Raw genomic sequence first — 26,090 nt, 5'->3', positions numbered from 1 at the left:
GTCTCTTAGATCCTCAGGGGCATAGCCATTGGGTGTGCCAAGGTGGCAGACCCACCGGTACTTTGGCACCTGAATGGACCCAAGGCCACGTAAGGAGACATCAGTATTATAAATGACACCTGATAGGAGATGGAGGTCCTTTTACAATGCATTTGTCCCTGGAAACTTGAACTTAAACTTCTGAGTCTTTCATAATGGAGGTATTGAATTAGATTAAATAATTGGACTAGTCAGATATTCTTTAAGAAAAATTAAGTTAATCATTAAAGTGTCTGAGCACTTAAACTTCTTTACTTTTGAGATAGTGCAATCACTCATTTGCAGAGTACTGCAGTGTATTATGGATTTATAGCCTGGATTGTCTGACTCTGGCTGTCCGTATACATATTCAGATACCCGCTCAAGGCAGTATTCTCAAAGGATTAATAATACTGGCAAAAACTTGATAACAGCCGGAAGTCCTTATCTGTTGGCAATAATAAAGTAGTTACCACAAGCCCATTAATTATTGTGCTCCTTGGGCAACAGCTTTATATGCCTGTTTTGTCAATAGTTAGTTAATTAAGGTCTCCCTAAGGTTGAAAATACAGTTGTTCTATTAACAATTGGGTAGAAACTTCTCAGAGGAGAATAAAACGTTGTCCTCAGTTACTCCTTTCAGGTTATTTCCAGCATAGACAGTCTTCTGAATTGGTTCCATAGAAGGAACAGAGGGTTATGGTGCGGCGCTTATTTTATGCCGGTTTTAGCTGTCTTTACAACCCTGGTGGAGCGATGCACCAGAAATCACCGATATAGCGGGGACATGTGTCCTGCAAGTAGCTGTCATCTTCATTATTACGACAACAGGACAACGTGGATATTCGTTTCTTGAAGTGTTTGGCTGCTTGCCCACTATGCGTTTTTCAAGCGTTTTTGCCGCGGAATTTCCGCAGCAAAAATGCTTGGTAATACGTGCCCCATGGTCCCCAATGATCATCCGCATGTGCTGTGCACATGCTGTGGAAATTTCTGCTGCGGATTATCATTGCGGAAAAATACGCAGCATGTCCATTAATTTTGCGGTCACGCAGCATAATTGCCGCTATTGACTTGCATAATATCCGTGTCAGTACATTTGTACACACGGATATTATGCATTTCTATGTGCGGATGGTACCCGGGTTTGGAGAAGATGGGACTCGCCTTCAGACCCAGGTACTATAGAACCTGTTAAAAAAGAATTTAAAATAAAAAATAAAGCTTATACTCACCTCCTAATGTCCTCCTGGTGTTTTCTCCGCTCCGTCTGGTCTGCTCTATGGGTCGCGGTGTTGTGAAGGACCTGCCATGACTTAATTGAGTCATGTGACCTGACACATGACTGACTGACGTCACCGCAGGTCCTTCACAATACCGCGAGCAGTGCAAGAGACCGGACGCGGCGGCGAAAACACGGAAGGTGAGTATAAGCTTTATTTTTTATTTTTTACCATTCTTATTCATGGATTTATATAGTGTGAACAAGTTGTCAAGCACTTTTCCAAGTGATGCTAAAATCGCTTGGAAAAGCGCTTGATAACCCCCATGCACAAATGCAGGAGAAGAACGCTTGACAAAGGCTTCCACCTGGCGGGAAAACGCATGTAAAATCCGCATGCGTTTTTCCTGCCAGGGAGAAGCGGAAAAAATATGCAGCATTTCTGCATCATGGGCACTTAGCTTTTTGCCATCAGCGGTCTTGTGCTGTCTATGAGATATAGAAATGTAATATTTAGAAGCTTCGAGTTGCCATGGTCATGTTGTTCTAGACTGACCTGTTTGGACCATTTCTAAGGACTCTTGAATATATTTGTTGTCTGCGTTTATATATGTGACTCATTTATCAAACCAAACTGTTCCCAAATAATGCCCTACCTTGTGCAGATAAATGGTGCCTCATTAACATGCCTGGTTGGACATTGACTCCTACGGTAGGCATCTCCAGTAGGTGACACTGTTTACTTCTGGTAGAAAGCAAACTTGCATATTTTTTTGGCCGTGAACCATTGCCTGTTGAACTTCATTCTGTAGTTGGATTTCCTTATAAAAGTCGGAATGGGACAATAAAAAAACGAAAAAAAAGCTGTACTTACCTCTTCAACCCCCTTGCCGCTCCTACATCAACACTCCAGGGGTCCTTGTTTGGTCAGTTATCATACATGCCGATAGATGTCATGGGATGTACAGCACGGGATGGCTGTATGACCTAAGCAGAGTCCGGCTGGAATCTTCATCCTTAAACCAAATGGGATTAAAGACTTTAGAAGGATATTTCATTATGTTTCAACCCATTTTCTGCTCTCGAATAATTTTTCACAATTTTTTGAAAACCCTTTTTTTCAGAACCGTTCCTCCCTCTGAAGTTAAATGGTTATTTCTGTCATTATAGAATTACTTATCCAAGGGATAGGTGATAACTTTGGATCAGTGGGGTACAACCACTGGGATCCCGAGAACTAGGCTATAAAATGCCCCATTGGAGCATAGCCTTGGCTGGGACTGCCAGACAAAGCTGAATAGTCGGTAACACCATCAATTCCAGTTTATCATCGACTTTACTAGGTTTGCTCTGCACAGGTTTATGAGTCTTTGTGAGTACAAGTAGACCAATGTTAAAGAGAGACATTGTCTTATTCATATCGTTTTATTGTCTGTCTGCCATTTCACACATGTCATTTTTATTTTCCCTTGAATTGCACAAAATTTGTTACTAAATAAATGTTATTGCTCTTCTCTGCCGAGTGCAAATAGCGGAATACATTTATAATTCCGAACTTGCCTATGGAGCTTCTGGTATAGTAGAGGACATATATTTTCGCAGACTTACGCATTGATATTTTTCCCTTTAGGAAACATTTATCTTGATCTTCCATTAATACGTCTTTTAAAATGGCAAAGAGAATGAAAGCAGTAACATCCCGTGCGCGCTCATTGCCCCCTAATGTGTTTAAAACAGACAATTACGGTTATCCCCAGCAGCAAAATAGAATCGTAATTTACCGCCACCCCAAAAAAAAACCCCAAACCCTAACCTATTTAGGTTGCTTGTTTCCATTCATACTGCTGTTTGGTGGGTTCAGGACGCTGGTTAACCTTTAGAATGCATTACTTGTCTGGCGCTTAGTAGAGATAGATATATAAGAAGTGCATATTAGAGGCTTTCAGAACACTAGACCATCAATCTTCGAGCAGCCCGGATTCACGCGGAGAGTCTGTATCCAAGGCACAGTGTAAATCCACCAACAGGGGCTGAACACATCCAAACGCACTTGTTTTTCCCCCTCTCCGAGGAAATGTCTATATAACATTGGAGGCTCCTTGTACACTACTTCGGTAGAATCTTAATAATTTAATATTTTGTTACTGAGCGCCAACCTTTTGCTCATCATTTTCTTGATTGATACCGATGCTCTATGATTCTTAAATCTGTTTGGGAACCTTGCTGTTTCTTCCATGCATAATTCTGTTTAGTCATATGAATAATGAGCGATATAAATTCTTAATTATTTTTGTTTTCTAAAAAAAAAAAAAATAAAAATAAAGAAAAAATGACATAAACCGAGCTTTATTTTCCTCATTTTCCTGTAATGGCTCACATTTTAATTGCGTTGATGAAGTGTTTCGGTGTGCCCCGCATGGTGCCAGGAGGGGAAGCGCTGTGATCCTGTTTACATTCCATAATAGCAGCTGATAATTGATGCTGCCGTCTGCAGAGGAGGCAAAATAACAAGATTTGGTGAACACTTCTCGGCTTTCTAGACCTTGCTGTGGAGGTTGTTGATCGGATTGTGCACTTTATTGAGTATAAGATTATTATAGGAGATGTTCTAGAGCGAAGGTCTCCAACTCAGCCAGAAAATGGGGCGCACATAGAAAAACAATTGAATATGAAGGGCCGCGTTCTTTGCGGAGAAGATGACTTTGATACCATTATTTTTCTACATGACTTTTTGATTTTTTTTTTTTTTTACATTTTTGGCATGTTTCTTATTCTTTTTAATTGTGTTTATAATATGGGTTATGGTACAGGTCTTCTTTTTACTTCATTATTTACATAAAGCAGCATTTTAATGGCCAAATATTTTTCCTTTATTTTGAATACTTTTCAAAAATGTTTTTTTTTTTTTTTGTGTGTCCCAATCAACCCCATACAGTATTATTGTTTCCCATCCTGTAATAATGTCCCTAAGACGCACATTCAGTTGAAAAGGAACTCTGACATAGGTGACCCATGGACCGGGAGGTGATGCCTTCAGGGGCCGAGAGCCACACAATGGAACCTCAGGGGCTGCCTGCGGGCTGTGTGTCTGAGACCCCTGTCCTAGAGTGTCTAGGTGTTAACTCCTTAACCATAGCAGTCATCAAACCTGTAGGGCAGGGATGTCAAACTCAAACATACAGAGGGCCAAAATGAAAAACTTGGACAAAGTCGCGGGCCAACCAGTATACAGTATAATGGGCCCCACATAGTCCTCCATACAGAATAATGGGTCCCACATAGTCCTCCATACAGAACAATGGTCCCCATATAGTCCTCCATACAGAATAATGGGCCCCACATAGTCTTCCATACAGAATAATGGGCCCCACATAGTCCTCCATACAGAATAATGGGCCCCACATAGTCTTCCATACAGAATAGTGGCCCCACATAGTTCTCCAAACAGAATAATGGGCTCCACACAGAATGATGGGCCCAACACAGTCGTCCAAACAGAATAATGGGCCCCACACAGTCCTCCACACAGAATAATGGGCCCCACACAGTCCTCCACACAGAATAATGGGCCCCACACAGTATAATGGGCCCCACATAGTACTCCATAGAGAATAATGGCCCCACATAGGGGTGGTGGTTCCGGTGTCGTGGGCCAAATATAATCAACCTGAGGGCCAAAGTTTGATATGTATGCTATAGGGGAAGACTCTGTTCATACTTGCATCATGGCTTTTATTTTTACCATCAAATGTGGTGGAAATCCTGTACAATTCCTATCAGACACATGTAGCTCAAGAGTTAACAGAGTCTCTAGCCCAGTAACATTGGGGCTATCCGGGTCTGCTTGCTTCGGATGTGAGCCATGCCGATCAGGCTACAACATCTGCCAAGTCCTGTGCACAATAGGCAGGTACGGTGCAAGTGTCCTGTTCATTACAATAGGATATGTGCACTATAGGTGCTGTTCATTGATGCGTGTGGACATGTATTCAGGGTCTTTGCATCATCAGCAGCACTCACCTCCTATATGAAAGTCAGTCGTGCCAAATAAACTCTTTAATTACAGTGACGCACATATAATATACTGGCATTTCAAACTGTAGTATGTAAACCCTACCTGTATGCACCATATCATACCATGTCTCACCATCCTAGTGCTGTGCACCGTGTGTTCATAGTCTTGGGAAGACCTTGATGTAATTTTGATTAGAATTATTTGTCTTAACATTGAGAAATGTCTTCAAATATCCACCAGCTTTTTTTTTAAATTAGGGTTTAGTGTGCAACTTTCTGATATGAAGACAAAAATGAAATCACCTGTTCTTAAATCTAAAGAAATCCTGCAGAGGCTTTTTGAGGGTGCTGGAATTTGGAAACACTGATTTGGACAACCCCAAGATCTATGATTCTGTACTGGTCAGAGAAGCATTCAGCTTCCATCCTTTTCCACCCTCACAGCACCAACTGCCAAGTTACTGTCCAGATTAACCAGATTATCATATGAGAAATTAAAGACACATCTGTTGGTTTACTTAAACCAACCGTGCAAAAATCCATTTTTCTGTAATTTAAAAAACATCTATAACTAAACAGAGCTCTTTTTGTGGGCAAGTTGTCCTGCAAAAAGGTAGTTAGGGCTGGCACCCACCGAATGCTCCACCCCCTCCCCCCAATATTTTATGATAGAGCATGTAAGAGGACTTGTCACCAGGTTAAAAGTGTCTAGTTTTTGCTCTTATTTTACCCCTCTAAGTATGCATTTTTTTAAAATCTGCCATACAGTTCCAGAGATATGAGCATTTTTATTTCGTGCTACTGTTTATCGTCTTTACCAAGAGGGTGGTAATTATGCAGAGCAGGCTAAAGATGCAACCCCCGAGAATCCTGTAAGCACCGCCCTCTTGTAAAAGACCATAAAAATTAGCTTAAAATAAAAAAAACGACAACTATTGGACCGTATTGTGGATGTTATAATCCGCAAACAAAAACCCTCCCTTCTCGGGGGCGCAGCGGGAGTAAAATAAGTGCAAAAATTGGCCACTTTTGACGTGGTGTCCGATCCCCCTTTAAAAACTGTTCTTGTCCTTTGTGTGAGTCGCCTTGATGCTTCCACTACCGTAAATGGAGGGGCTCCATTGATGAGGGTTTTAGCTGTGTCGTGTCAGTAACTACTAGAGATCCACAAGTTGCAATACTGTGGACTAGTGACTGACTGGGCACAGTAGCCACATCTGTAACACGCTGAGCCGCGCTTTACAGAGCACAGGGGGGCAGAGGTCTCATTTACTTGGCGCTTGACTCTATCGCAGTAGAAGCAAATTGGGTAATTTGAGCTCCGCAACTTGTGTTCAACTGTAGACATAGTGTAGTCATGTCCTAATATTGCCCCATTGCTGGTCAGGATGAAGTCACCAAACTACCCCACAGCAATAGGTAGAGGAGGTGGTGTTGAATATGTAGGTAGGAACTTCTTGAGTATTTTGCGTCAGTGAAAGAATAGTCATTATTCCTTGCTGATAGTTTATTATGTGCTTAGGTAAAGTGTTCATAGAAAATGTGCTGATTGATCATTAGAGCTTCAGACATAATGTTTACATCACTCCTAATTATCACTTCTCATGCTCTAAATGGATGGTGTAAGCTCTTAAACCGACATTTAAGCCTTTGTTGCTTCTGTTTCAGGATGAAGATGATGGAGAGGAGAACAGTCGGGTGGAACCTGTTGGCCATGCAGACACCGGCTTGGAGCGAACATCCAGCTTCTCACTTGAGTAAGTCTTGCTCGTTCTGCGCTTCTGCTCGGTATGCACCAAACACGTAGAAGCCATGAAAAGTCGCCGTCCTGATCAATGTAACTCTTGCTATTTTGCTGGCTTTCATTTCACCTAGCCTAATTAATAAGAATCAGGTTGTAGGAGATTCATCACAAGTTTCTAATTAAACCTGACAAGCAATCTTACCACATATCATAGAAGTTGTTACATTAATTTGCTTTTTGGAATTTTTTTTTTTTTTGCCTTGATTGGCTTTGGAGTCGGACATTCCCTGGGGTATTATAATTGGTCGGTGCTATGTATAAATCTTACCCTAGAAAAATAGCGTGATTGCTTCAGAAATGATAGCTGAAAACTTTACTGACGCTGATACACCATTTTTCAATCATAATGTGTTCACAATACTCATTAGCGTCTCCGATCAGGGTTCATGTCACTTTGGATGGCAGTGGTATGTGGCACATAGCAGCTTTCTTGTCTCCAAAATCGCAGAAACCTTGAAACCCAACAGACACTATTATAAGTCGTTGTAGTTTGTTCGTCATGGTTTATGATGGTGTGAACATATCCCATGAGCATGGCTAGGCCGTCACAATACAAGGATTCCTTAAAGCAGCTATATCTGCCAAATCCTGAAGAAGTAGATGTGCAATTTGCTAGACATGTTCTTCTCCAGTTGAAGTCCACCCAATAGCTGTCCTAACATGTCTGCTTTAGTGAAATGTTCTTTTCTTTGAGCTATGGATTGTGCTGTTTGTCCTGGAAAAATTAGAATAATTGACTACTTGGTGTAACCGTTCCTCTATATTAATGGGGTAAAGTGTGATATCTGTCTAATCACTGCTGACACAGGACACTGTGGAATGGAAAAGCGCACCCTTTTAAAGAGTGGAGTTGCGACATCCAGTTATCACATCATTAATTTTTTTTTTTTTTAGGCTGAATAACATGAACGGTGCATGATGCAAAAGATACTGCAATACTGTTATTTAAAGACATTGTCCACTACTCTTACATTGAAGGCCTATTATTAAGATAGGTAATCAATATCTGATTGGCCGGGGTCCGGCACCTGTATCGATGAGCTGTTATCTGTGTCGGCGGTGACCAACCAGAAGTACTCACTAATCGAGCTGCTCCATCTACTTGTAGTGGCCGGGGCTTGGTGCTGCACACCCACCTGGTATTCGAATCAATTGGTGGCGGATGTGTAGCACCCTGCGGCGGCCCCACAAGTAGACGTAGCAGCTCGGCAAGTGAGTATTTCCATCCGGCGGCTGCCGCTGACACCGATAGCAGCTGATCGCCGGGGGTGCCAGTTGTTGGACTTCGGCCGATCAAACATTGATGGCCTATCCTAAGGATAGGTCATCAATGTAAAAGTAGTGGACAACCTCTTTAATGGGAATTACAAGAATTTCTTAAAACATACATGTCAGGAGCACTGATCGGCCCTCTTTATGTGGCTGTTACTTCCATGGGGACAAACATTCTTGTGTGGCAGATCCTGGGAGCAAGCACCCTGCAATAAGGAGAGGGAAGTAATCCGCTGCCAGACACCTAATGCTGACCACTGGGCTGTTCTTTTGCATTTAAAATGCCTTCTCTGAGGACCCCCATAATGTGATAATGTCTGTTGAGAATTGAGAGGGTCCTAAACACTTTGCATGGTCAGCAGGTTGGGCCAACTCTAATCTACTGTTTATGGGAGCCTTATTGGGTTGTTCGGTGAAAACAAGTCTCCTGGATAATAACTTGCTTATTGGTTGGGATCTGACCCTCGGGATCCACACCGATCAGTAGAACGAAGCATTTTTATCCCCATTTAAAAAATTGAGCAGCAGATTGGATGGTCAACCACTGTACTTGAGGCTGCCAGGTAAAGCCAAGCACAGCGCTGTAGGAAATTAATGGCTCGTCGGTTGGGCATGTCCAGCTTTTGCCGGTTGATTTGGGTCCCAGTTGTCAGACTCTCACCGGTCACTAAGTTTTCACCAGACATTATCCAGTATAAACCTTACATGACCACTGATGGATCAAAAGTTACTATATAAATATTTAATCTGGACATTTATAATAAGGGTCTATTTTTGTAATAATCTAGAAGTTCTTGGCCACACTAATCCTTGATGACGATGTCTTGTATAGTAGCTGAGCATCATGCACAGATCTTGTGTGTCATTATTCCATACATTAATCTGATTTGCTGTCAGTATTATTAGCGTCTTCACACTGTTCCTCTTCTTCCATGCCATCAGGCTTATCTTGAGGTATGTAACATTATTTTTCTCATTTCACATTTCCCTTTGCAGTGTGCGCTTGTGCGTGTGTACACATGGGGGCCATTAATGTGATGTATGGCAGCCCCCTGACTGTGGAGTCTTTTTTTTATTTATTTATTTATTTTTTAGTTATTTTGTGCTCACGATCTGTCATTCATCTGCATTACAGTGACATGGTGAAGCTGGTGGAAGTCTCCAATGATGGTGGACCTCTAGGGATCCATGTAGTGCCTTACAGCGCCCGAGGCGGAAGGTAATTTGTGGGGAGGGGGTGTTAAAGGTTTACACATTTTTCAGTACAATTCATGTTATATTAGATTATTTACAACAGAATATTCCGGTATGGTTGAAATTTTGACTTGGATTTTACTACAAGTAATCGGCGAAAGCCAGATCTCCGTTTTGAAAGAAATGAGATTTTAATTTTTTTTTGCTACAATAAAATATTGTGCAATTTTCCATTACTTTATGTTCCGTATCCATTCCTCACAATTTCTTTTATTGTTTATTCCCAGTGGTTAAAACTAATGTCCTGGTCATGTGATGGACATATAGCACTAGTGACTGTATTGGAACAAACTATGCACCTTTTAATACTCAAATGACCTGTACAGTGTTTTATCCCTGGAGGGTAAAGAGTTATTCTCATTGCAGTTTTTATCCATTTATGATAGTGTTTGTAAACTTAAGAAATCAAGAAATTTACTAGATTTTTAAAAATCACTTTCAACCTTATGAACGGAAAATTGTTTAATTCCATAGATTACTCATTGCCTAGGTTACTGTCCACTTCTGCTGTCAAAGACGGCTGGTTTCCTAGGCATTGATCACAGCACTTGCAGACTCTGTTCAATAGAGCTTGGAAGTGCTGCTCTGAAGGTAGCTGGATCGGCCAGCTTCAGTCCCTTTGCTGCAGAGACAAACTGCCTTTACTTGCAGCCTGGTAGACCATACAAGGCCAGGGGCCTGATCATGCCGCTGGTCTGAACTGTCAATCAGGAGTGCACCTCCTTCCTGCAAGCAGGGAGGCAGTGGAGTGATGCGCTCCTGAAACTAAATCAGGGATGTGAAACTCAAACAGACAGGAGGGCCAAAATTAAAAATTTAGACAAAGTCGTGGGCCAACCAGTATACAATATAATTGGCCCCACATGGTTCCCCATACAGAATAATAGGCCCCAAATAGTCCTCCATACATAATAATGGGCCTCACATAGTCCTCCATACAGAATAATGGGCCCCACATAGTTCTCCATATAGAATAATGGGCTCCACATAGTCCTCTGTACCGAATAATGGGCCCCACATAGTCCTCCGTACCGAATAATGGGCCCCACATAGTCCTCCGTACCGAATAATGGGCCCCATATAGTCCTCCGTACCGAATAATGGCACCACATAGTCCTCCGTACGGAATAATGGGCTCCACATAGTCCTCCGTACAGAATAATGGGCCCCACATAGTCTTCCGTGCAGAATACTGGCCCAACATAGTCCTCCGTGCAGAATAATGGCCCCCCATAGTCCTCCATACAGAATAATGGCCACACACAGTCCTCCGTGCAGAATAATGGCCCCACACAGTCCTCCGTGCAGAATAATGGCCCCACACAGTCCTCCGTGCAGAATAATGGCCCCACACAGTCCTCCGTGCAGAATAATGGCCCCACACAGTCTTCCGTGCAGAATAATGGCCCCACATAGTCCTCCGTGCAGAATAATGGCCCCACATAGTCCTCCGTGCAGAATAATGGCCCCACATAGTCCTCCGTGCAGAATAATGGCCCCACATAGTCCTCCGTGCAGAATAATGGCCCCACATAGCCCTCCGTGCAGAATAATGGCAACACATAGGGGTGGTGGTTCTGATGTTGCGGGCCAAATTTGACCCATGGGACAGAGTTTGACATGTACGAAGTAAATGATGAGAGAAGTCTTTAAAAATGACGGTTACTGATAAATAACTGTAAATCAAAATTGGTACATAAAGTATATTGGAAAATTGTATAAAATTTTGCACTCTTTTGCTGTATCTGGAATATCCCTTTAAGTACATGCCAGGTAGAGAAATAGTCAGTAACATGGCAACTTCAGCATCTCTACATATTAACATTTCATGGGTTTTCCAAAGAAAATTAAAACTGCAGATCTTCTTCTCCAGATTATTTTTGGTGAATAATTTCTCCCATATGGCAATGTTTGCTGATTATATTACAGTAATGATTAAAAATATCAGCAGTGAGAAGGAAGGTTTGTAAGTTCATAATATCATTACTAGAGATCAGCGAACCCAAACTGTAAAGTCCGGGGTTCGTACCGGACACCGATCACGGACTTCTCCTGGAAGCCTATTTTGCAGTTCAGGAGTTTGGGGAGGAGAGAAAGAGACAGAGCTACAAAGTTTGGGCCCCCATTGATTTCTATGGGGTTCAGGGTCAAGTTCGGTTACAATTCTGATACCCGACGGGTCTGCTCATCCCTATTCATTACCCGTCTGCTCGGACCACCATTGCTCAGCTGTTATCTGTGGTAGAAAGTGTTAAATGCTTCTACAGCGCCACCACAGGTGAAATAAAGCATTACTATAGTTTCAGTTAAAATCAATGGGTTCTCTGTGTGTAATACAAGACACGACAGGTCGTCAAAGGTGAGAGATGTTCTTTGTAGCTGCTTTCCACTTTAGGACTTTTAGCAGAAGACCCTTCTATGTTCTCTTCGTATTCCCGATAAGGTTATATGAAAATGTTTTTTGATACTAGACACCTTTTCTATATATATATAATCTGAGCATTTTTACCTTGTGCTGGGAGTGCAGTTTTTGTTTGGCTCCAACTGGGTCTAACTATCTCGTGGCTTTAATAACGTTGGTCTTTTAATAGCGGCCAAAGGGACCTTTGCTCCGTGGCTCGGGTGTACGACTGCAACCCACTATAGTTTCTATGCAATAAGGTGAAATCTTCTTTGTGCCGGAACGTTGCATACAGTAAATTGGTCATAAATAATCACCTGATGTTTCTTCATTCATCAGTAATTGGACTTTTTGTGACTTCATCACTAATTTATAATCCGTTCCATGGGTAACATCCAGATCTCCAACAGATAGATCAAGTGTACAGTGTTAATATGTCAAGTGCAGAATGCCGGTGAATGATCGGGTACAGTGGAGGTTACATAGATCTTCCTGCTGAACGCACTGTATGTTGGCTTTGTAGCCACATGTGTTCAGCAGGAAGATAAATGCACATATTAAGTAAAATTACACCCATAAATTGCCATTTAAAAACATAACATTGCAGTGAACTTTTCTATCAGCAGTTCTGCTAAGAGTTGATTAAAGGCAAATGACATTTATATTAAAGGCTGTAATCGTGAGCTTTTTAAGACTTGATAAATAGTTGTTATTCCTCTAAAGTCTTCCTGTGCATAATAAATCAGGGGGCTTGTCTGGGCCTCACATTCAGGTAAGTTTATGTCTTACTTTAAGAACAGATCTTATTAGTAGAGTTAGATCAAAACCCTCATGTCGGAGATGGGAACGCAGCCAAACTGCGCGCTCTACAACAACCTTCGGAAAGTTTCTTTTGGGATTTTCAGTTCAGCATTTCAGGTTAGAACAAATGTTGCTGAAATATCATGAAAAGTTATAACTTAGGCATAAAACTTTCTGTATTTTGTAAGCAGCAGTTGTCAAATCTGATGGTATTCTATAGTTTTTTTTTTTTTCTAGTTAACCGCTTGGCCCTATTTAGGAGAATGTCGAGTGACACCATTCACACACAGCAGTCAAGCCTGTCCTGTGCCGCTGTTGTCTTTTGCCTTTTTTTTTTGCACAATAATTTTTTCTTGTAAGAAAATTACTTTTCCCCCTACAAATACGGTCGGCTGTGCAGTCTCGCAGTTAAAACTGCTGTTTCCCTCAAGATTAAGTGATTGTGCTCTGAAACAGTGGAAAGACCACAGCGGCACAGGACTGCTGCGTTTTTCAGCCAATGCGCGTGGAAGCGGCCTAAAGGCCCATTTACACAAGGCAATATTCAACATCTTTGTAGGAACACTCGTTCCCGACTTTCGGCCCAATTTAAACCTACTGGTCTTTTATAGAGCCGGTCGGCGGTCATTTAAGGGCTTTAATGGGCTCATGTAAAATGGCCGTAAATAGTATATCTGTCTGTGCAGTGAAGACACCTATGACTCTTTACTGCTGCATAAGTTGGTAGATGTGCCCTTTAGCCAGTTTTACTACTATTCCTAATGTCATTTTTAATGGGGTTGTCCACTACTCAGACAACCTCTTATCATACTGTATATCCTAATGTAAAATAAAAACAACCGATAACTACCTCCTGAATCTGCGCCGTTCCAGCAATGTTGATGCCGGGTCTCACCAAGGCTCACATAACAATGTTATGCCATGTGGCCCATCATGAGCTAAAGTTCTCCCATTTTCTTTGGATGTCTGAGGTTCGTCTGAGCGAAGCACCCGATCAGTGGCCGCTAATTGGCTGCAGTGCTTGCGTAGCATAACAATGTCATGTGAGCCTTGGGAGACCTGATGCCAACATCACTTGAACAGCGCAGATGCAGGAGGTAAGTATCTGTTGTTTTTTATTTTACATTGGGGAATATATTATTTAACAAGGGGTTGTCCAAGTTGTGGACAATCCTTTTATTAAATTCTTGGATCTCCCCTGAAATTACAGTTTTGGAGCATGTTTTATAAAACTTCTACCTGTATAAGTAAATTGTCAACTGGGCATAGCCATTCGTCATCTCCAAGTATTGAAGTATTGTGTCCTTAAACAACATCTTGGTAAGAGGCATGATCTATTTTTATTTTTCATTGGTTGTCAGGAGGAATAACAGGAACTTCACAATATAGTACAGTATGGCTCTAAGGGGCTCTGGAATTATTTTAGGTGAAATTCAAGTAGCCGACACTGCTTATGTTTCATATATTAAGGTGTCGTGATAAAAGATTTATAAGTTTAAAATAAACATAATACATCTAATTCCCCCTGGGAATAGACACTTGAGTTATGGAGAGCAACAAGGCAAGTAAAGCCCCCTTACAAATTGGATATTTTTCGGCTCAATGATAATGACTGGTTCCAACAGCAGTGGGATAATCTGCCAACAGAACTCCACCGGCCAGCTTGAAGGTGGGCACAGGAAGTAAGGGCTGTGATCTGCTTCTAGTGTTGCCTAGTTTCTCCTGATCAGTCACTGTATCGGCATCATCAGACATCTTCAGCCTTGTACACACATACACCCACACATATCACCTCTCACACTCTGATCTAAATATATATTTGTGCCATTAAGTTTATGATGATTCATATGTTTTCCGCAGAGAGAATTTCAACCTTCTAAATAGTTTTTCAGTAAATGTATTATTTTTTCTTGTCTTTTTTTTCAATAACCGGAACACTTAGAATACGCATGTAAAATCATCTAAGAGTCATACTTATCGCGGCACACTTTTGTCTTTCACTCGTATTATTATGCCTAGTACTGCGAGTTCTGTGACGGAGACTAAAGAGTTTATTCTCAGAGCTACTGTATTCCTCACCGTGACCTGACGTAGAGAAATATTTGTACAGGAAACTAATGTCATTTTCGGACCCATCTTCCTTGTAAGTTTATACAGAACCGAGGAGAATAATGATGCTCCATGCATGTAGTACTGTCGTAATTAGTGTTGAGCATTCCGATACTGAAATATCGGGTATCGGCCGATATTCACTGTATCGGAATTCCGATACTTAATTCCGATACTTTTATAATATCGAATACCGGAATCGGAAGTTCCCATAATGCCTGCGCTCTGCAGTGTCTGTGAAGGATGACAAGCTGGATGGCAGCGCTCAGCTGCGATCCAGCTTGTCATCAGAATGCCATCCCAGCGTGGGAGAATTCTCCTGATTGTTTAAAAGCCGGCGGGCGGTAAAAAGCCGCCGGCTTTTAAACAATCACACAGCCCCATACTGCTTCCCCGCAGCCTCCCACCCCGATCCTCCGCTCCCCTCGCCACCTCCAATCCCAATCGTAAATTAGGACCGGGCGGGGAGCGCAGCACCAAGGAGCGAAGGACCCGGGCGGGGAAGCCGGCAGTGAAAAGACTTCACCGCCGGCTTTCCCGTTCTGTGCTGCGCTTTCCCGCCGGTTATTTCAAATGAACAGCTGAGGTATCAGGTGATGCCGATCAGCTGTTCATTTGAAGTAGCCGCGGTGCCCTCAGAGGGTTCATGTGAGTTCATGCTTGACTGCATTGCATGAACTCACATGAACTTTCCCACGGCCGCACAGGTCAGCCACTCCTCCCAGACCCGTCATGATTAGTGTGTGCGGGGTGTGTGTGTGTGCGGGGTGTGTGTGTGTGCGGGGTGTGTGTGCGGGGTGTCTGTGCGTGCAGGCAGACATAGGCCGATGTGACACTACTACTCCCATCGGCCTATGTCTGTCCCCCGTCCACTCGTGCCAGCAGGATCAGCTCGATGGGAGCAGTAGTTCCCATCAGCCTGATCCTGCTATATAAATTGCCCTACTGTGTCCCCAATAAATGTTAGATACATGTCATTGGTGGCCAGTGGTTACCTAAAAGAAATTAGTTTATACATTACCTGTCCCCGCCGATCGCCACCTAAAATAAAGTAAAAAATAAAAAACTACACCTATACTCACCTAGACACCTAATTCCCCGAAGCCATCGATCTCCTGTAATAAAATATAAAATAATAAACCACAACCTTATCCTTACCCCTCCGTAGCAGTCCACGAGTGTCCCACGAAGATCTCCAGTTCAGAGCAGCCACATAGAATGTGACCGCTCTGAACCGCTGCCGCCGCTAGAATGACGGGGCCGTAAGGGTTCACCAGAGTTAAGGCAGCGCTGCTCCGGTTAGCTGCTTTACGGCACTGCTGTATCGTGAGAAATTCCCACGGTACAGCACTGCCGTAAAGGAGGTCTCCGGAGCTGCGCTGCCTGAATGCACTCCGGTAACCTCAGTCAGTGGCTCCCGCTGCCGGGAGCGGACGTGTTCCCGGCAGCGTGAGCTTACAGCAGCCATGCACAGCTGTCACCATCTCCAGATGTGACAGCTGTGCATGGGAGATCAGCGCAGGAACGTGGACAGGTAACTATTTTTTTTTAGTAAACTAAGAATTAAATAAAATGGTGTTTTATTTCAAATAAATTATTTTTTTCTGGGTGTAGTGTGTTTTTTCTTTTTAACACTTTGTAGGTTAGTAATGGGGGTGTCTTATAGACACCCATCATTACTAACCTGGGCTTCATGGCAGCTGGCGCTGACATGAACCCCACCACTATTACCCCCTGCCACCGCACCAGGGCAGCGTGGAAGAGCGAGGCTAAGTGCCAGAATTGGCGCATCCTATGGATGCGCCATTTCTGGGGCGGCTGACGGCTGGTGTTTCTAGCCTGGGAGGGGGCCAATATTCATGGCACCCTTCCTGAGCTATTAATATCAGCCCCCAGCTGTCTGCCTAGCCTTTGCTAGCTATTAAAATAGGGGGGACCCCACGTCATTTTTTTGGGGGGGTCCCCCATTTTAATAGCTAGTAAAGGCTAGGTATTCAGCTGGGGGCTGATATTAGTAGCCTGGGAAGCTCCGTGGGTTTTACCCCCTTCCCAGGCTTCAAACATCTGCCCCAGCCGTCTGCTTAACCTCCGCTAGAGACTAAAATTATGGGGGATCCCACGCCATTTTTTTTTAAAATAAATCCTTTATTTTAACACTAAATGACATTTGAGGACTTAATAAAGATGCAGTCCCTAAATTATTATTTATTTTTTAATAAATTTTTCCCAAAACTTTTGACGTGGGCTTCGCCATATTTTTGTATGCCAGCCAGGTACAGCATCCAGCTTCTATGAACGCGCCATTTTCCGGGGCGGCCGCGGACTGCAATTTTCAGCGGGGGGGGCAGAAAGCTTGGGCCTCCCTGCGCTGCAGATTCCATCCCCCAGCTGCCTAGTTGTACCTGGCTGGACACAAAAATAGGGAGAAGCTCCACGTTTTTTTTTTTTTTAATTATTTCATGAAATTCATGGAATAATTAAGAAAAAAAGGGCTTCCCTATATTGTTGTGTCTGGCCAGGTACAAATAGGCAGCTGGTGGTTGGGGGCAGCCCGTTCCTGCCTGCTGTACCTGGCTGGACACAAATATAGTGTGAAGCCCCACGTCAATTTTTTTTTAATTATTTCAGGAAATTCATGAAATAATTAAAAAAAAATTATGTGGGGCTTCGCCCTATATTTGTGTCCAGTCAGGTACAGCAGGCAGGAACGGGCTGCCCCCAACCACCAGCTGCCTATTTGTACCTGGCTGGACACAACAATATAGGGAAGCCCTTTTTTTTTTTAAATTATTTCATGAAATAATTAAAAAAAAATTGACGTGGGGCTTCGCACTATATTTGTGTCCAGCCAGGTACAGCAGGCAGGAACGGGCTGCCCCCAACCACCAGCTGCCTATTTGTACCTGGCTGGACACAACAATATAGGGAAGCCCTTTTTTTTTAAATTATTTCATGAAATAATTAAAAAAAAATTGACGTAGGGCTTCGCCCTGTTTTTGTGTCCAGCCAGGTACAACTAGGCAGCTGGGGGCTGGAATCTGCAGCGCAGGGAGACCCAAGCTTTCTGGGCCCCACCCGCTGCAAATTGCAGTCCGCAGCCGCCCCGGAAAATGGCGCGTTCATAGAAGCGCCATCTTCTGGCGCTGTACCCAACTCATCCAGGGCCCTGGTGCGGTGGCTCACTGGGTAATAAAGGGGTTAAGGCCAGCTTGGCATTATCAGCTGGCCCTAAGCCCGAAATTCATGGGGTCACGCCAATATTAGACATGACCGCCATGAATTTCTAGTAAAGTATTTAAAAAAAACACAAACACCCAGAAAAAAGTCCTTTAATTGAAATAAAGACACAATTCTTTATTGTTCTAAATTAAACCATACTTACAGTCACGCCCATTCCAGCTGAAGCCAACGATCTCCTGCAATAAAAGTAAAATAATAAAGCAACCTCATCCTTACCTTTCCATGGTTCCCAGGACAGCTTCAGCTCTGCTACATCGAGACGACAGGCTGGACCGCAGCAGAACGCTGCCATCCAGCCTGTCATCCCGCAGACACTGAGAAGCGCAGGCATGCTTGCGCTCCTCAGTGTCTCGCTGTGACGGCATCCAGATGAGCCGAGGTCATGTCCAATGAACTCAGCTCACCTCATGCACGTCACTGACAGCGTGGGAAAATTCTCCTGCACTCAGCGCTTCAGCGTGAGAATTCTCCCACGCTGTCAGTGACGTGCATGAGGTGCGCCGAGTTCATTGGACATGACCTCACCTCATGCACGTCACTGACAGCGTGGGAAAATTCTCACGCTGAAGCGCTGAGTGCAGGAGAATTCTCCCACGCTGTCAGTGACGTACATGAGGTGAGCCGAGTTCATTGTCGGCTCATCTGGATGCCGTCACAGCCAGACACTGAGGAGTGGAAGTATGCCTGCGCTTCTCAGTGTCTGCGGGATGACAGGCTGGATGGCAGCGTTCTGCTGCGGTCCAGCCTGTCATCTTGATGTAGCAGAGCTGGAGCTGTCGTGGGAGCCATGGAAAGGTAAGGATGAGGTTGCTTTATTATTTTTCTTTTATTGCAGGAGATCGTTGGCTTCAGCTGGAATGGGCGTGATGGTAAGTATGGTTTAATTTAGAACAATAAAGAATTGTGTGTTTATTTCAATTAAAGGACTTTTTTCTGGGTGTTTGTGTTTTTTTTAAATACTTTACTAGAAATTCATGGTGGTCATGTCTAATATTGGTGTGACCCCATGAATTTCGGGCTTAGGGCCAGCTGATAATGCCAAGCTGGCCTTAACCCCTTTATTACCCAGTGAGCCACCGCACCAGGGCCCTGGATGAGTTGGGTACAGCGCCAGAAGATGGCGCTTCTATGAACGCGCCATTTTCCGGGGTGGCTGCGGACTGCAATTTGCAGCGGGGGGGGCCCAGAAAGCTTGGGCCTCCCTGCGCTGCAGATTCCAGCCCCCAGCTGCCTAGTTGTACCTGGCTGGACACAAAAATAGGGCGAAGCTCCACGTTTTTTTTTTTTTAAATTCATGAAATTCATGGAATAATTAAGAAAAAAAGGGCTTCCCTATATTGTTGTGTCCGGCTAGGTACAAATAGTCAGCTGGTGGTTGGGGGCAGCCCGTTCCTGCCTGCTGTACCTGACTGGACACAAATATAGGGCGAAGCCCCACATCAATTTTTTTTAATTATTTCATGAATTTCCTGAAATGATTTAAAAAAAATTGACGTGGGGCTTCGCACTATATTTGTGTCCAGCCAGGTACAGCAGGCAGGAACGGGCTGCCCCCAACCACCAGCTGCCTATTTGTACCTGGTTGGACACAACAATATAGGGAAGCCCTTTTTTTCTTAATTATTTCATGAATTTCATGAAATAATTTAAAAAAAAAAATACGTGAAGCTTCTCCCTATTTTTGTGTCCAGCCAGGTACAACTAGGCAGCTGGGGGATGGAATCTGCAGCGCAGGGAGGCCCAAGCTTTCTGCCCCCCCCGCTGAAAATTGCAGTCCGCAGCCACCCCGGAAAATGGCGCGTTCATAGAAGCTGGATGCTGTACCTGGCTGGCATACAAAAATATGGCGAAGCCCACGTCAAAAGTTTTGGGAAAAATTAATTAAAAAATAAATAATAATTTAGGGACTGCATCTTTATTAACTCCTCAAATGTCATTTAGTGTTAAAATAAAGGATTTATTTAAAAAAAAATTGACGTGGGGCTTCGCCCTATATTTGTGTCCAGCCAGGTACAGCAGGCAGGAACAGGCTGCCCCCAACCACCAGCTGCCTATTTGTACCTGGCCGGACACAACAATATAGGGAAGCCCTTTTTTAAAAAAATTATTTCATGAAATAATTAAAAAAAAATTGACGTGGGGCTTCGCACTATATTTGTGTCCAGCCAGGTACAGCAGCCAGGAACGGGCTGCCCCCAACCACCAGCTGCCTATTTGTACCTGGTTGGACACAACAATATAGGGAAGCCCTTTTTTTCTTAATTATTCCATGAATTTCATGAAATAATTTAAAAAAAAAATGCGTGGGGCTTCGCCCTATTTTTGTGCCCAGCCAGATACAACTAGGCAGCTGGGGGCTGGAATCCGCAGCGCAGGGAGACCCAAGCTTTCTGGGCCACCCCCGCTGCAAATTGCAGTCCGCAGCCGCCCCAGAAAATGGCGCGTTCATTGAAGCGCCATCTTCTGGCGCTGTACCCAACTCATCCAGGGCCCTGGTGCGGTGGCTCACTGGGTAATAAAGGGGTTAAGGCCAGCTTGGCATTATCAGCTGGCCCTAAGCCCAAAATTCATGGGGTCACGCCAATATTAGACATGACCACCATGAATTTCTAGTAAAGTATTTAAAAAAACACAACACCCAGAAAAAAGTCCTTTAATTGAAATAAACACACAATTCTTTATTGTTCTAAATTAAACCATACTTACCATCACGCCCATTCCAGCTGAAGCCAACGATCTCCTGCAATAAAAGTAAAATAATAAAGCAACATCATCCTTACCTTTCCATGGCTCCCACGACAGCTTCAGCTCTGCTACATCGAGATGACAGGCTGGACCGCAGCAGAACGCTGCCATCCATCCTGTCATCCCGCAGACACTGAGAAGCGCAGGCATACTTCCACTCCTCAGTGTCTGGCTGTGACGGCATCCAGATGAGCCGAGGTCATGTCCAATGAACTCAGCTCACCTCATGTACGTCACTGACAGCGTGGGAAAATTCTCCTGCACTCAGCGCTTCAGCGTGAGAATTTTCCCACACTGTCAGTGACGTGCATGAGGTGAGCTGAGTTCATTGGACATGACCTCACCTCATGTATGTCACTGACAGCGTGGGAGAATTCTCACGCTGAAGCGCTGAGTGCAGGAGAACTTTCCCACGCTGTCAGTGACGTGCATGAGGTGAGCTGAGTTCATTGGACATGAACTCGGCTCATCTGGATGACGTCACAGAGAGACACTGAGGAGCGCAAGCATGCCTGCGCTTCTCAGTGTCTGCGGGATGACAGGCTGGATGGCAGCTTTCTGCTGCGGTCCAGCCTGTCATCTCGATGTAGCAGAGCTGGAGCTGTCCTGGGAACCATCGAAAGGTAAGGATGAGGTTGCTTTATTATTTTTCTTTTATTGCAGGAGATCGTTGGCTTCAGCTGGAATGGGCGTGATGGTAAGTATGGTTTAATTTAGAACAATAAAGAATTGTGTCTTTATTTCAATTAAAGGACTTTATTCTGGGTGTTTGTGTTTTCTTTTAACTTTGACTATGGGGTTAGTAATGGGGGTGTCTTATAGACGCCTCTCCATTACTAACCTGGGCTTGATGTCAGCTGGCATTATAAGCTGACATCAACCCCAACCCTATTACCCCCTGCCACCGCACCAGGGCAGCGTGGAAGAGCGAGGCTAAGTGCCAGAATTGGCGCATCCTATGGATGCGCCATTTCTGGGGCGGCTGACGGCTGGTGTTTCTAGCCTGGGAGGGGGCCAATATTCATGGCACCCTTCCTGGGCTATTAATATCAGCCCCCAGCTGTCTGCCTAGCCTGTGCTAGCTATTAAATTAGGGGGGACCCCACGTTATTTTTTTGGGGTGGTTCCCCCATTTTAATAGCCAGTAAAGGCTAGGTATTCAGCTGGGGGCTGATATTAGTAGCCTGGGAAGCTCCGTGGGTATTACCCCCTTCCCAGGCTTCAAACATTTGCCCCAGCTGTCTGCTTAACCTCCGCTAGAGCCTAAAATTAAGGGGAACCCCACGCCAATTTTTTTTTAAATAAATCCTTTATTTTAACACTAAATGACAAGTACAGTAATCAACACTGTCACTGTACTTCATATATATGTGACTGACATGTTTCTATCTATCTAATCTATGTGTGATTCTCTATTCTTTCTGTTCTAAATTGTCGGGTACAGATGCTGAATTGCCGGCCGGCTTTCTTAAAGAGACGGTGCACGAAAACACTAATATTTTTTTTAATAAATCCTTTACACTAAATGACAAGTACAGTAAGCAACACTGTCACTGTACTTCATATATATGTGACTGACATGTTTCTATCTATCTAATCTATGTGTGATTCTCTATTCTGTCTGTTATAAATTGTCGGGTACCGCTGCTGAATTGCCGGCCGGCTTTTTTAAAGAGACGGTGCACGAAAACACTAATATTTTTTTTAATAAATCCTTTACACTAAATGACAAGTACAGTAAGCAACACTGTCACTGTACTTCATATATATGTGACTGACATGTTTCTATCTATCTAATCTATGTGTGAAGCTCTATTCTTTCTGTTGTAAATTGTCGGGTACCGGTGTATGCCGCTGATGAATTGCCGGCTTTTCATGTCATTCTACATTATTCTTAGTTGTTTTACTTCATGTAGAATTAACCTACAAGGAAAGAAAGGGTTTATTTTCATTCCGATATTTGTGTCCCATTGACTTGCATTGGTTTCCGGTATCGGAATCGGCGATATCCGATACTTTTTGGGTATCGGCCCGATCCAATCCGATACGATATTTCCTGATATCGGAAGGTATCGCTCAACACTAGTCGTAATAAAAAAAAAAATAGCGTGTTCATCTTTCAATTTAATTAATTTACACTGAAGCTGGCCCAGCGGATGAACTCAGGTTTGGCTTATTTAACCCATCGCTATTAGCTGTTGTCCGTTTAGGGTAGATATAGTATTTTACGTCAGGTGAGGAAAAGGACCATTTAATGCATAATGGGTCAACCAGAGCAAGTGCTGATATGGTTTATGGGATGGAGGAGGAGGTCTAATTTAGGTGTTTCCCCACGACATCCAAAAAACAGAAGTATATACAGTGCCTTGAAAAAGTATTCATACCCAGTGAATATTTCCACATTTTTTCATGTCACACATACAAACTTAATTTTATTTTATTGGCATTTTATGTGATCTACTAATAGAGTAGCAAGTATTTGTGAAGTATAAAGGAAATCATACATGGTTCTCGAATTATTTGAAATATATAGTGACGTGCATTTGTATTCAGCCCCTTAAAGTCCGATACCCCTAAATAAAATCCTTATTGGCCTCCAGAAGTCACATAATTAGTAAATTGAGTCCACCTGTGTGTAATTTATTCTTAGTATAACTACAGCTGTTTTTTGAAGGCCTCAGAGGTTTGTTTCAGAATATTAGGGATCAAACAGCATCATGAAAACCAAGGAACACACCAGACATGTCAAGGATAAAGTTGTGGAGAAGAGTAAAGCCAGGTTAGGTTATAAAAAAATAGCCCAAGTTCTGAACATCTCACGGAGCACTTAGAAAGATGCTTTACAGACAATACAGTGGCCATAGATGGCAATAGTCCGGAGATGTGCCATCCTGGATGAGCTGCACTACCTGAGCAACTTCTATGGGTTGTAGAGTACGTCTCATGCTACCACGAGTGTGAAAGCACAACCAACATTCAAGTGACCAAAACATCAGCCAGAAAACAATGGTACTGAGATGTGGTCTGTGGTCCCCACCTGCAGAACCACTCCTTTATTGAGGGTGTCTTGATAATTGCCAATAATTTCCATCTATTATCTATTCCATTTGCACAACAGCTTGTGAAATTGATTGTCAATCAGTGTTGCTTCCTAAGTGGACAGTTTGATTTCACAGAAGGTTGATTTACTTGAAGTTATATTCTGTTGTTTAAGTGTTTCCCTTTATTTTTTTGAGTAGTGTATATAGAGCGTTGAGTCATCGATCTAATAATATATTCCTTTTGCTATATTGGGATTCAAAATTATTTTTCCCTCATAGGGAATTTATCAGCAGGATTTCACATCCCAAACTATTTAGATGTGCTCTTAGCTTTTTCAAAGACAAGTCTAGCAATACCTTTATATAGCCTGTCCTTTCGTTCCTCAGTTACTGAGAAATCAGCATTTGATTTCATATGCAAATAGCTATTGTAGATCTAAAGCCTCTGTCACTCCAGCTCTATTCCCCCCTCCAGTGTCAACTCCTCCTGCTTGACTGACTGCTCATTTGCCTGAAATCACACAGTTTAGAGGCTGTCGTTCAAGCAGAAGGAGGTGGTTCTGTATGGGTAATAGAGCTGGAGTGGCAGAGGCTTCAGATCTACCATAGCCATTTGCATATATATTGAATCACTGATTTCTCAGTAATGGAGGAACGTACTGCCATGTAAATCTATTGCTGGATATGTCTTTAAAAGAGCTATATGAAAATATCGTTTGGGGTGTGAAATCCTGCTGACAAATTCCCTTTAACAAGATAGTTTAGATGTGAAAAGTTTGGTTGAACTCAAAAACAGTGCCACGTATATCCATGGGCTGTGTTTATTTATTACAGCTCAGCTCCATTGAAGTGCATGGTGTTACAATCAGTGATGTGACCTACTAGATTAGTTATCTTTTTTTTTTTCATTGACAGGAATTTCTTCATTCTTGCCATGAACAGGTCACTATTTTTTTCTTTGTCGCTATTTCTAACCTCTTATCCTCCACCATTATTTGCTGAAATAACAGAAACCTTACCAATCACCCGAGCTTCCACCATGATTCATTTTGTAAAAAAGAAATATGTTTAAGATTAAGAAATAGAAGAAAATCTTTCTGCCGGCAATCTGTGCCTCTCGCTGACAATTGGTGGTAACCAAAGCTGCTCTCTACATGGGGTGAGCAGTTGTGTGGGAAATGAGACTCAGCAGGGCCCGCGCGCTTAGTGCAATCACGACATCACTTTGAGGACACATTCGATAGGTGTAATGGGAAGCCAAATTCCTTTGCTTAAGGCATGTACTTATCCCCGTATTGTTTTAGATAAATGTCTTCCCAACCTCTAAATTGTGATTAGTGAGCATCCTAGGGAAAAAAAATGCAATATGCTCTCGGTAAACACGAAACGCGCTCTCTAAATCTTCTCTGATTGTCCGTAATTTAGCGGAGTTCTGTCTCGGAATCTCTGCAGGGTTTTGTTCATTTATTGAACTGTATTTTTATTCTCACCTCGTCTGTTATTTAAAAGAATTGTTTTCCCTATTTCCTCTCAATTTTTTTTCCTCACCTCCTAGCGCCACTTATTTGTCTCCACCGATCGGTAATCATTAACTTGGTATTTGGTATAATAATTGTTTGTCTTTCTGTATGTGGCTGTTCATTTTACTCTTGCAATGGGAGGCTCTGTTAGCTTGAAATCTGCTCTAACTTTTTTTTTTTTCAGCGAGACAACGTTGCTACAAGATGGTGATATATTTAGTTTTGTTTTTATTTTTTTCGTATTCATCACCACTCGCAGGCCAAGTTTAGATTTTTTTTTTTGTCTAAAACATTGCAACTTCCAGCATCTCCTGAAAGAGAAGTTTCATATCAGATATATATCTATATCTATCTACCTATCTATCTATATATAAGAAAGCGCAGCAGCACTCCATTATGGCCAAGATACATAAAGACAACAAAAACATTTGATCTAAACTGTATTATTACTCATTAAGCTTTACTTACAAAAAATAGAGGTTCTTAGCGCATAAACTGGCCAATTCATGTGTGCCCATCAACCGCTGCAAGGTGACCTCCCGTCTGATGGGTACTACTCTGCCTACATGCCTCTCTTGGGCTACAAGCCTACAACTTTGGGCTAAACATGTTACTTCTGTTCTATCTATCTATCTATATATAGTTCACT

General features: G+C 42.9%; 1 protein-coding gene across 1 annotated transcript in view; it reads left to right on the top strand.

Annotated features, from left to right (window-relative positions):
• The window catches only part of PARD3 (par-3 family cell polarity regulator), a 693,471-nt gene that overhangs the window by 289,565 nt on the left and 377,816 nt on the right, over nt 1-26,090 (top strand). The window contains exons 6-8 of the mRNA XM_073676896.1: nt 6,923-7,011; nt 9,466-9,549; nt 12,709-12,757. Of these exons, the coding sequence (XP_073532997.1) occupies nt 6,923-7,011; nt 9,466-9,549; nt 12,709-12,757 (222 nt within the window). The remainder of the gene's footprint in view (nt 1-6,922; nt 7,012-9,465; nt 9,550-12,708; nt 12,758-26,090) is intronic.

Source organism: Phyllobates terribilis, unplaced genomic scaffold, assembly GCF_046119375.1.
Source record: "Phyllobates terribilis strain yellow unplaced genomic scaffold, ASM4611937v1 Scaffold_4__5_contigs__length_816908805, whole genome shotgun sequence".
Lineage (NCBI taxonomy): Eukaryota > Metazoa > Chordata > Amphibia > Anura > Dendrobatidae > Phyllobates > Phyllobates terribilis.
This window is presented reverse-complemented; position numbering and strand designations above follow the sequence as displayed.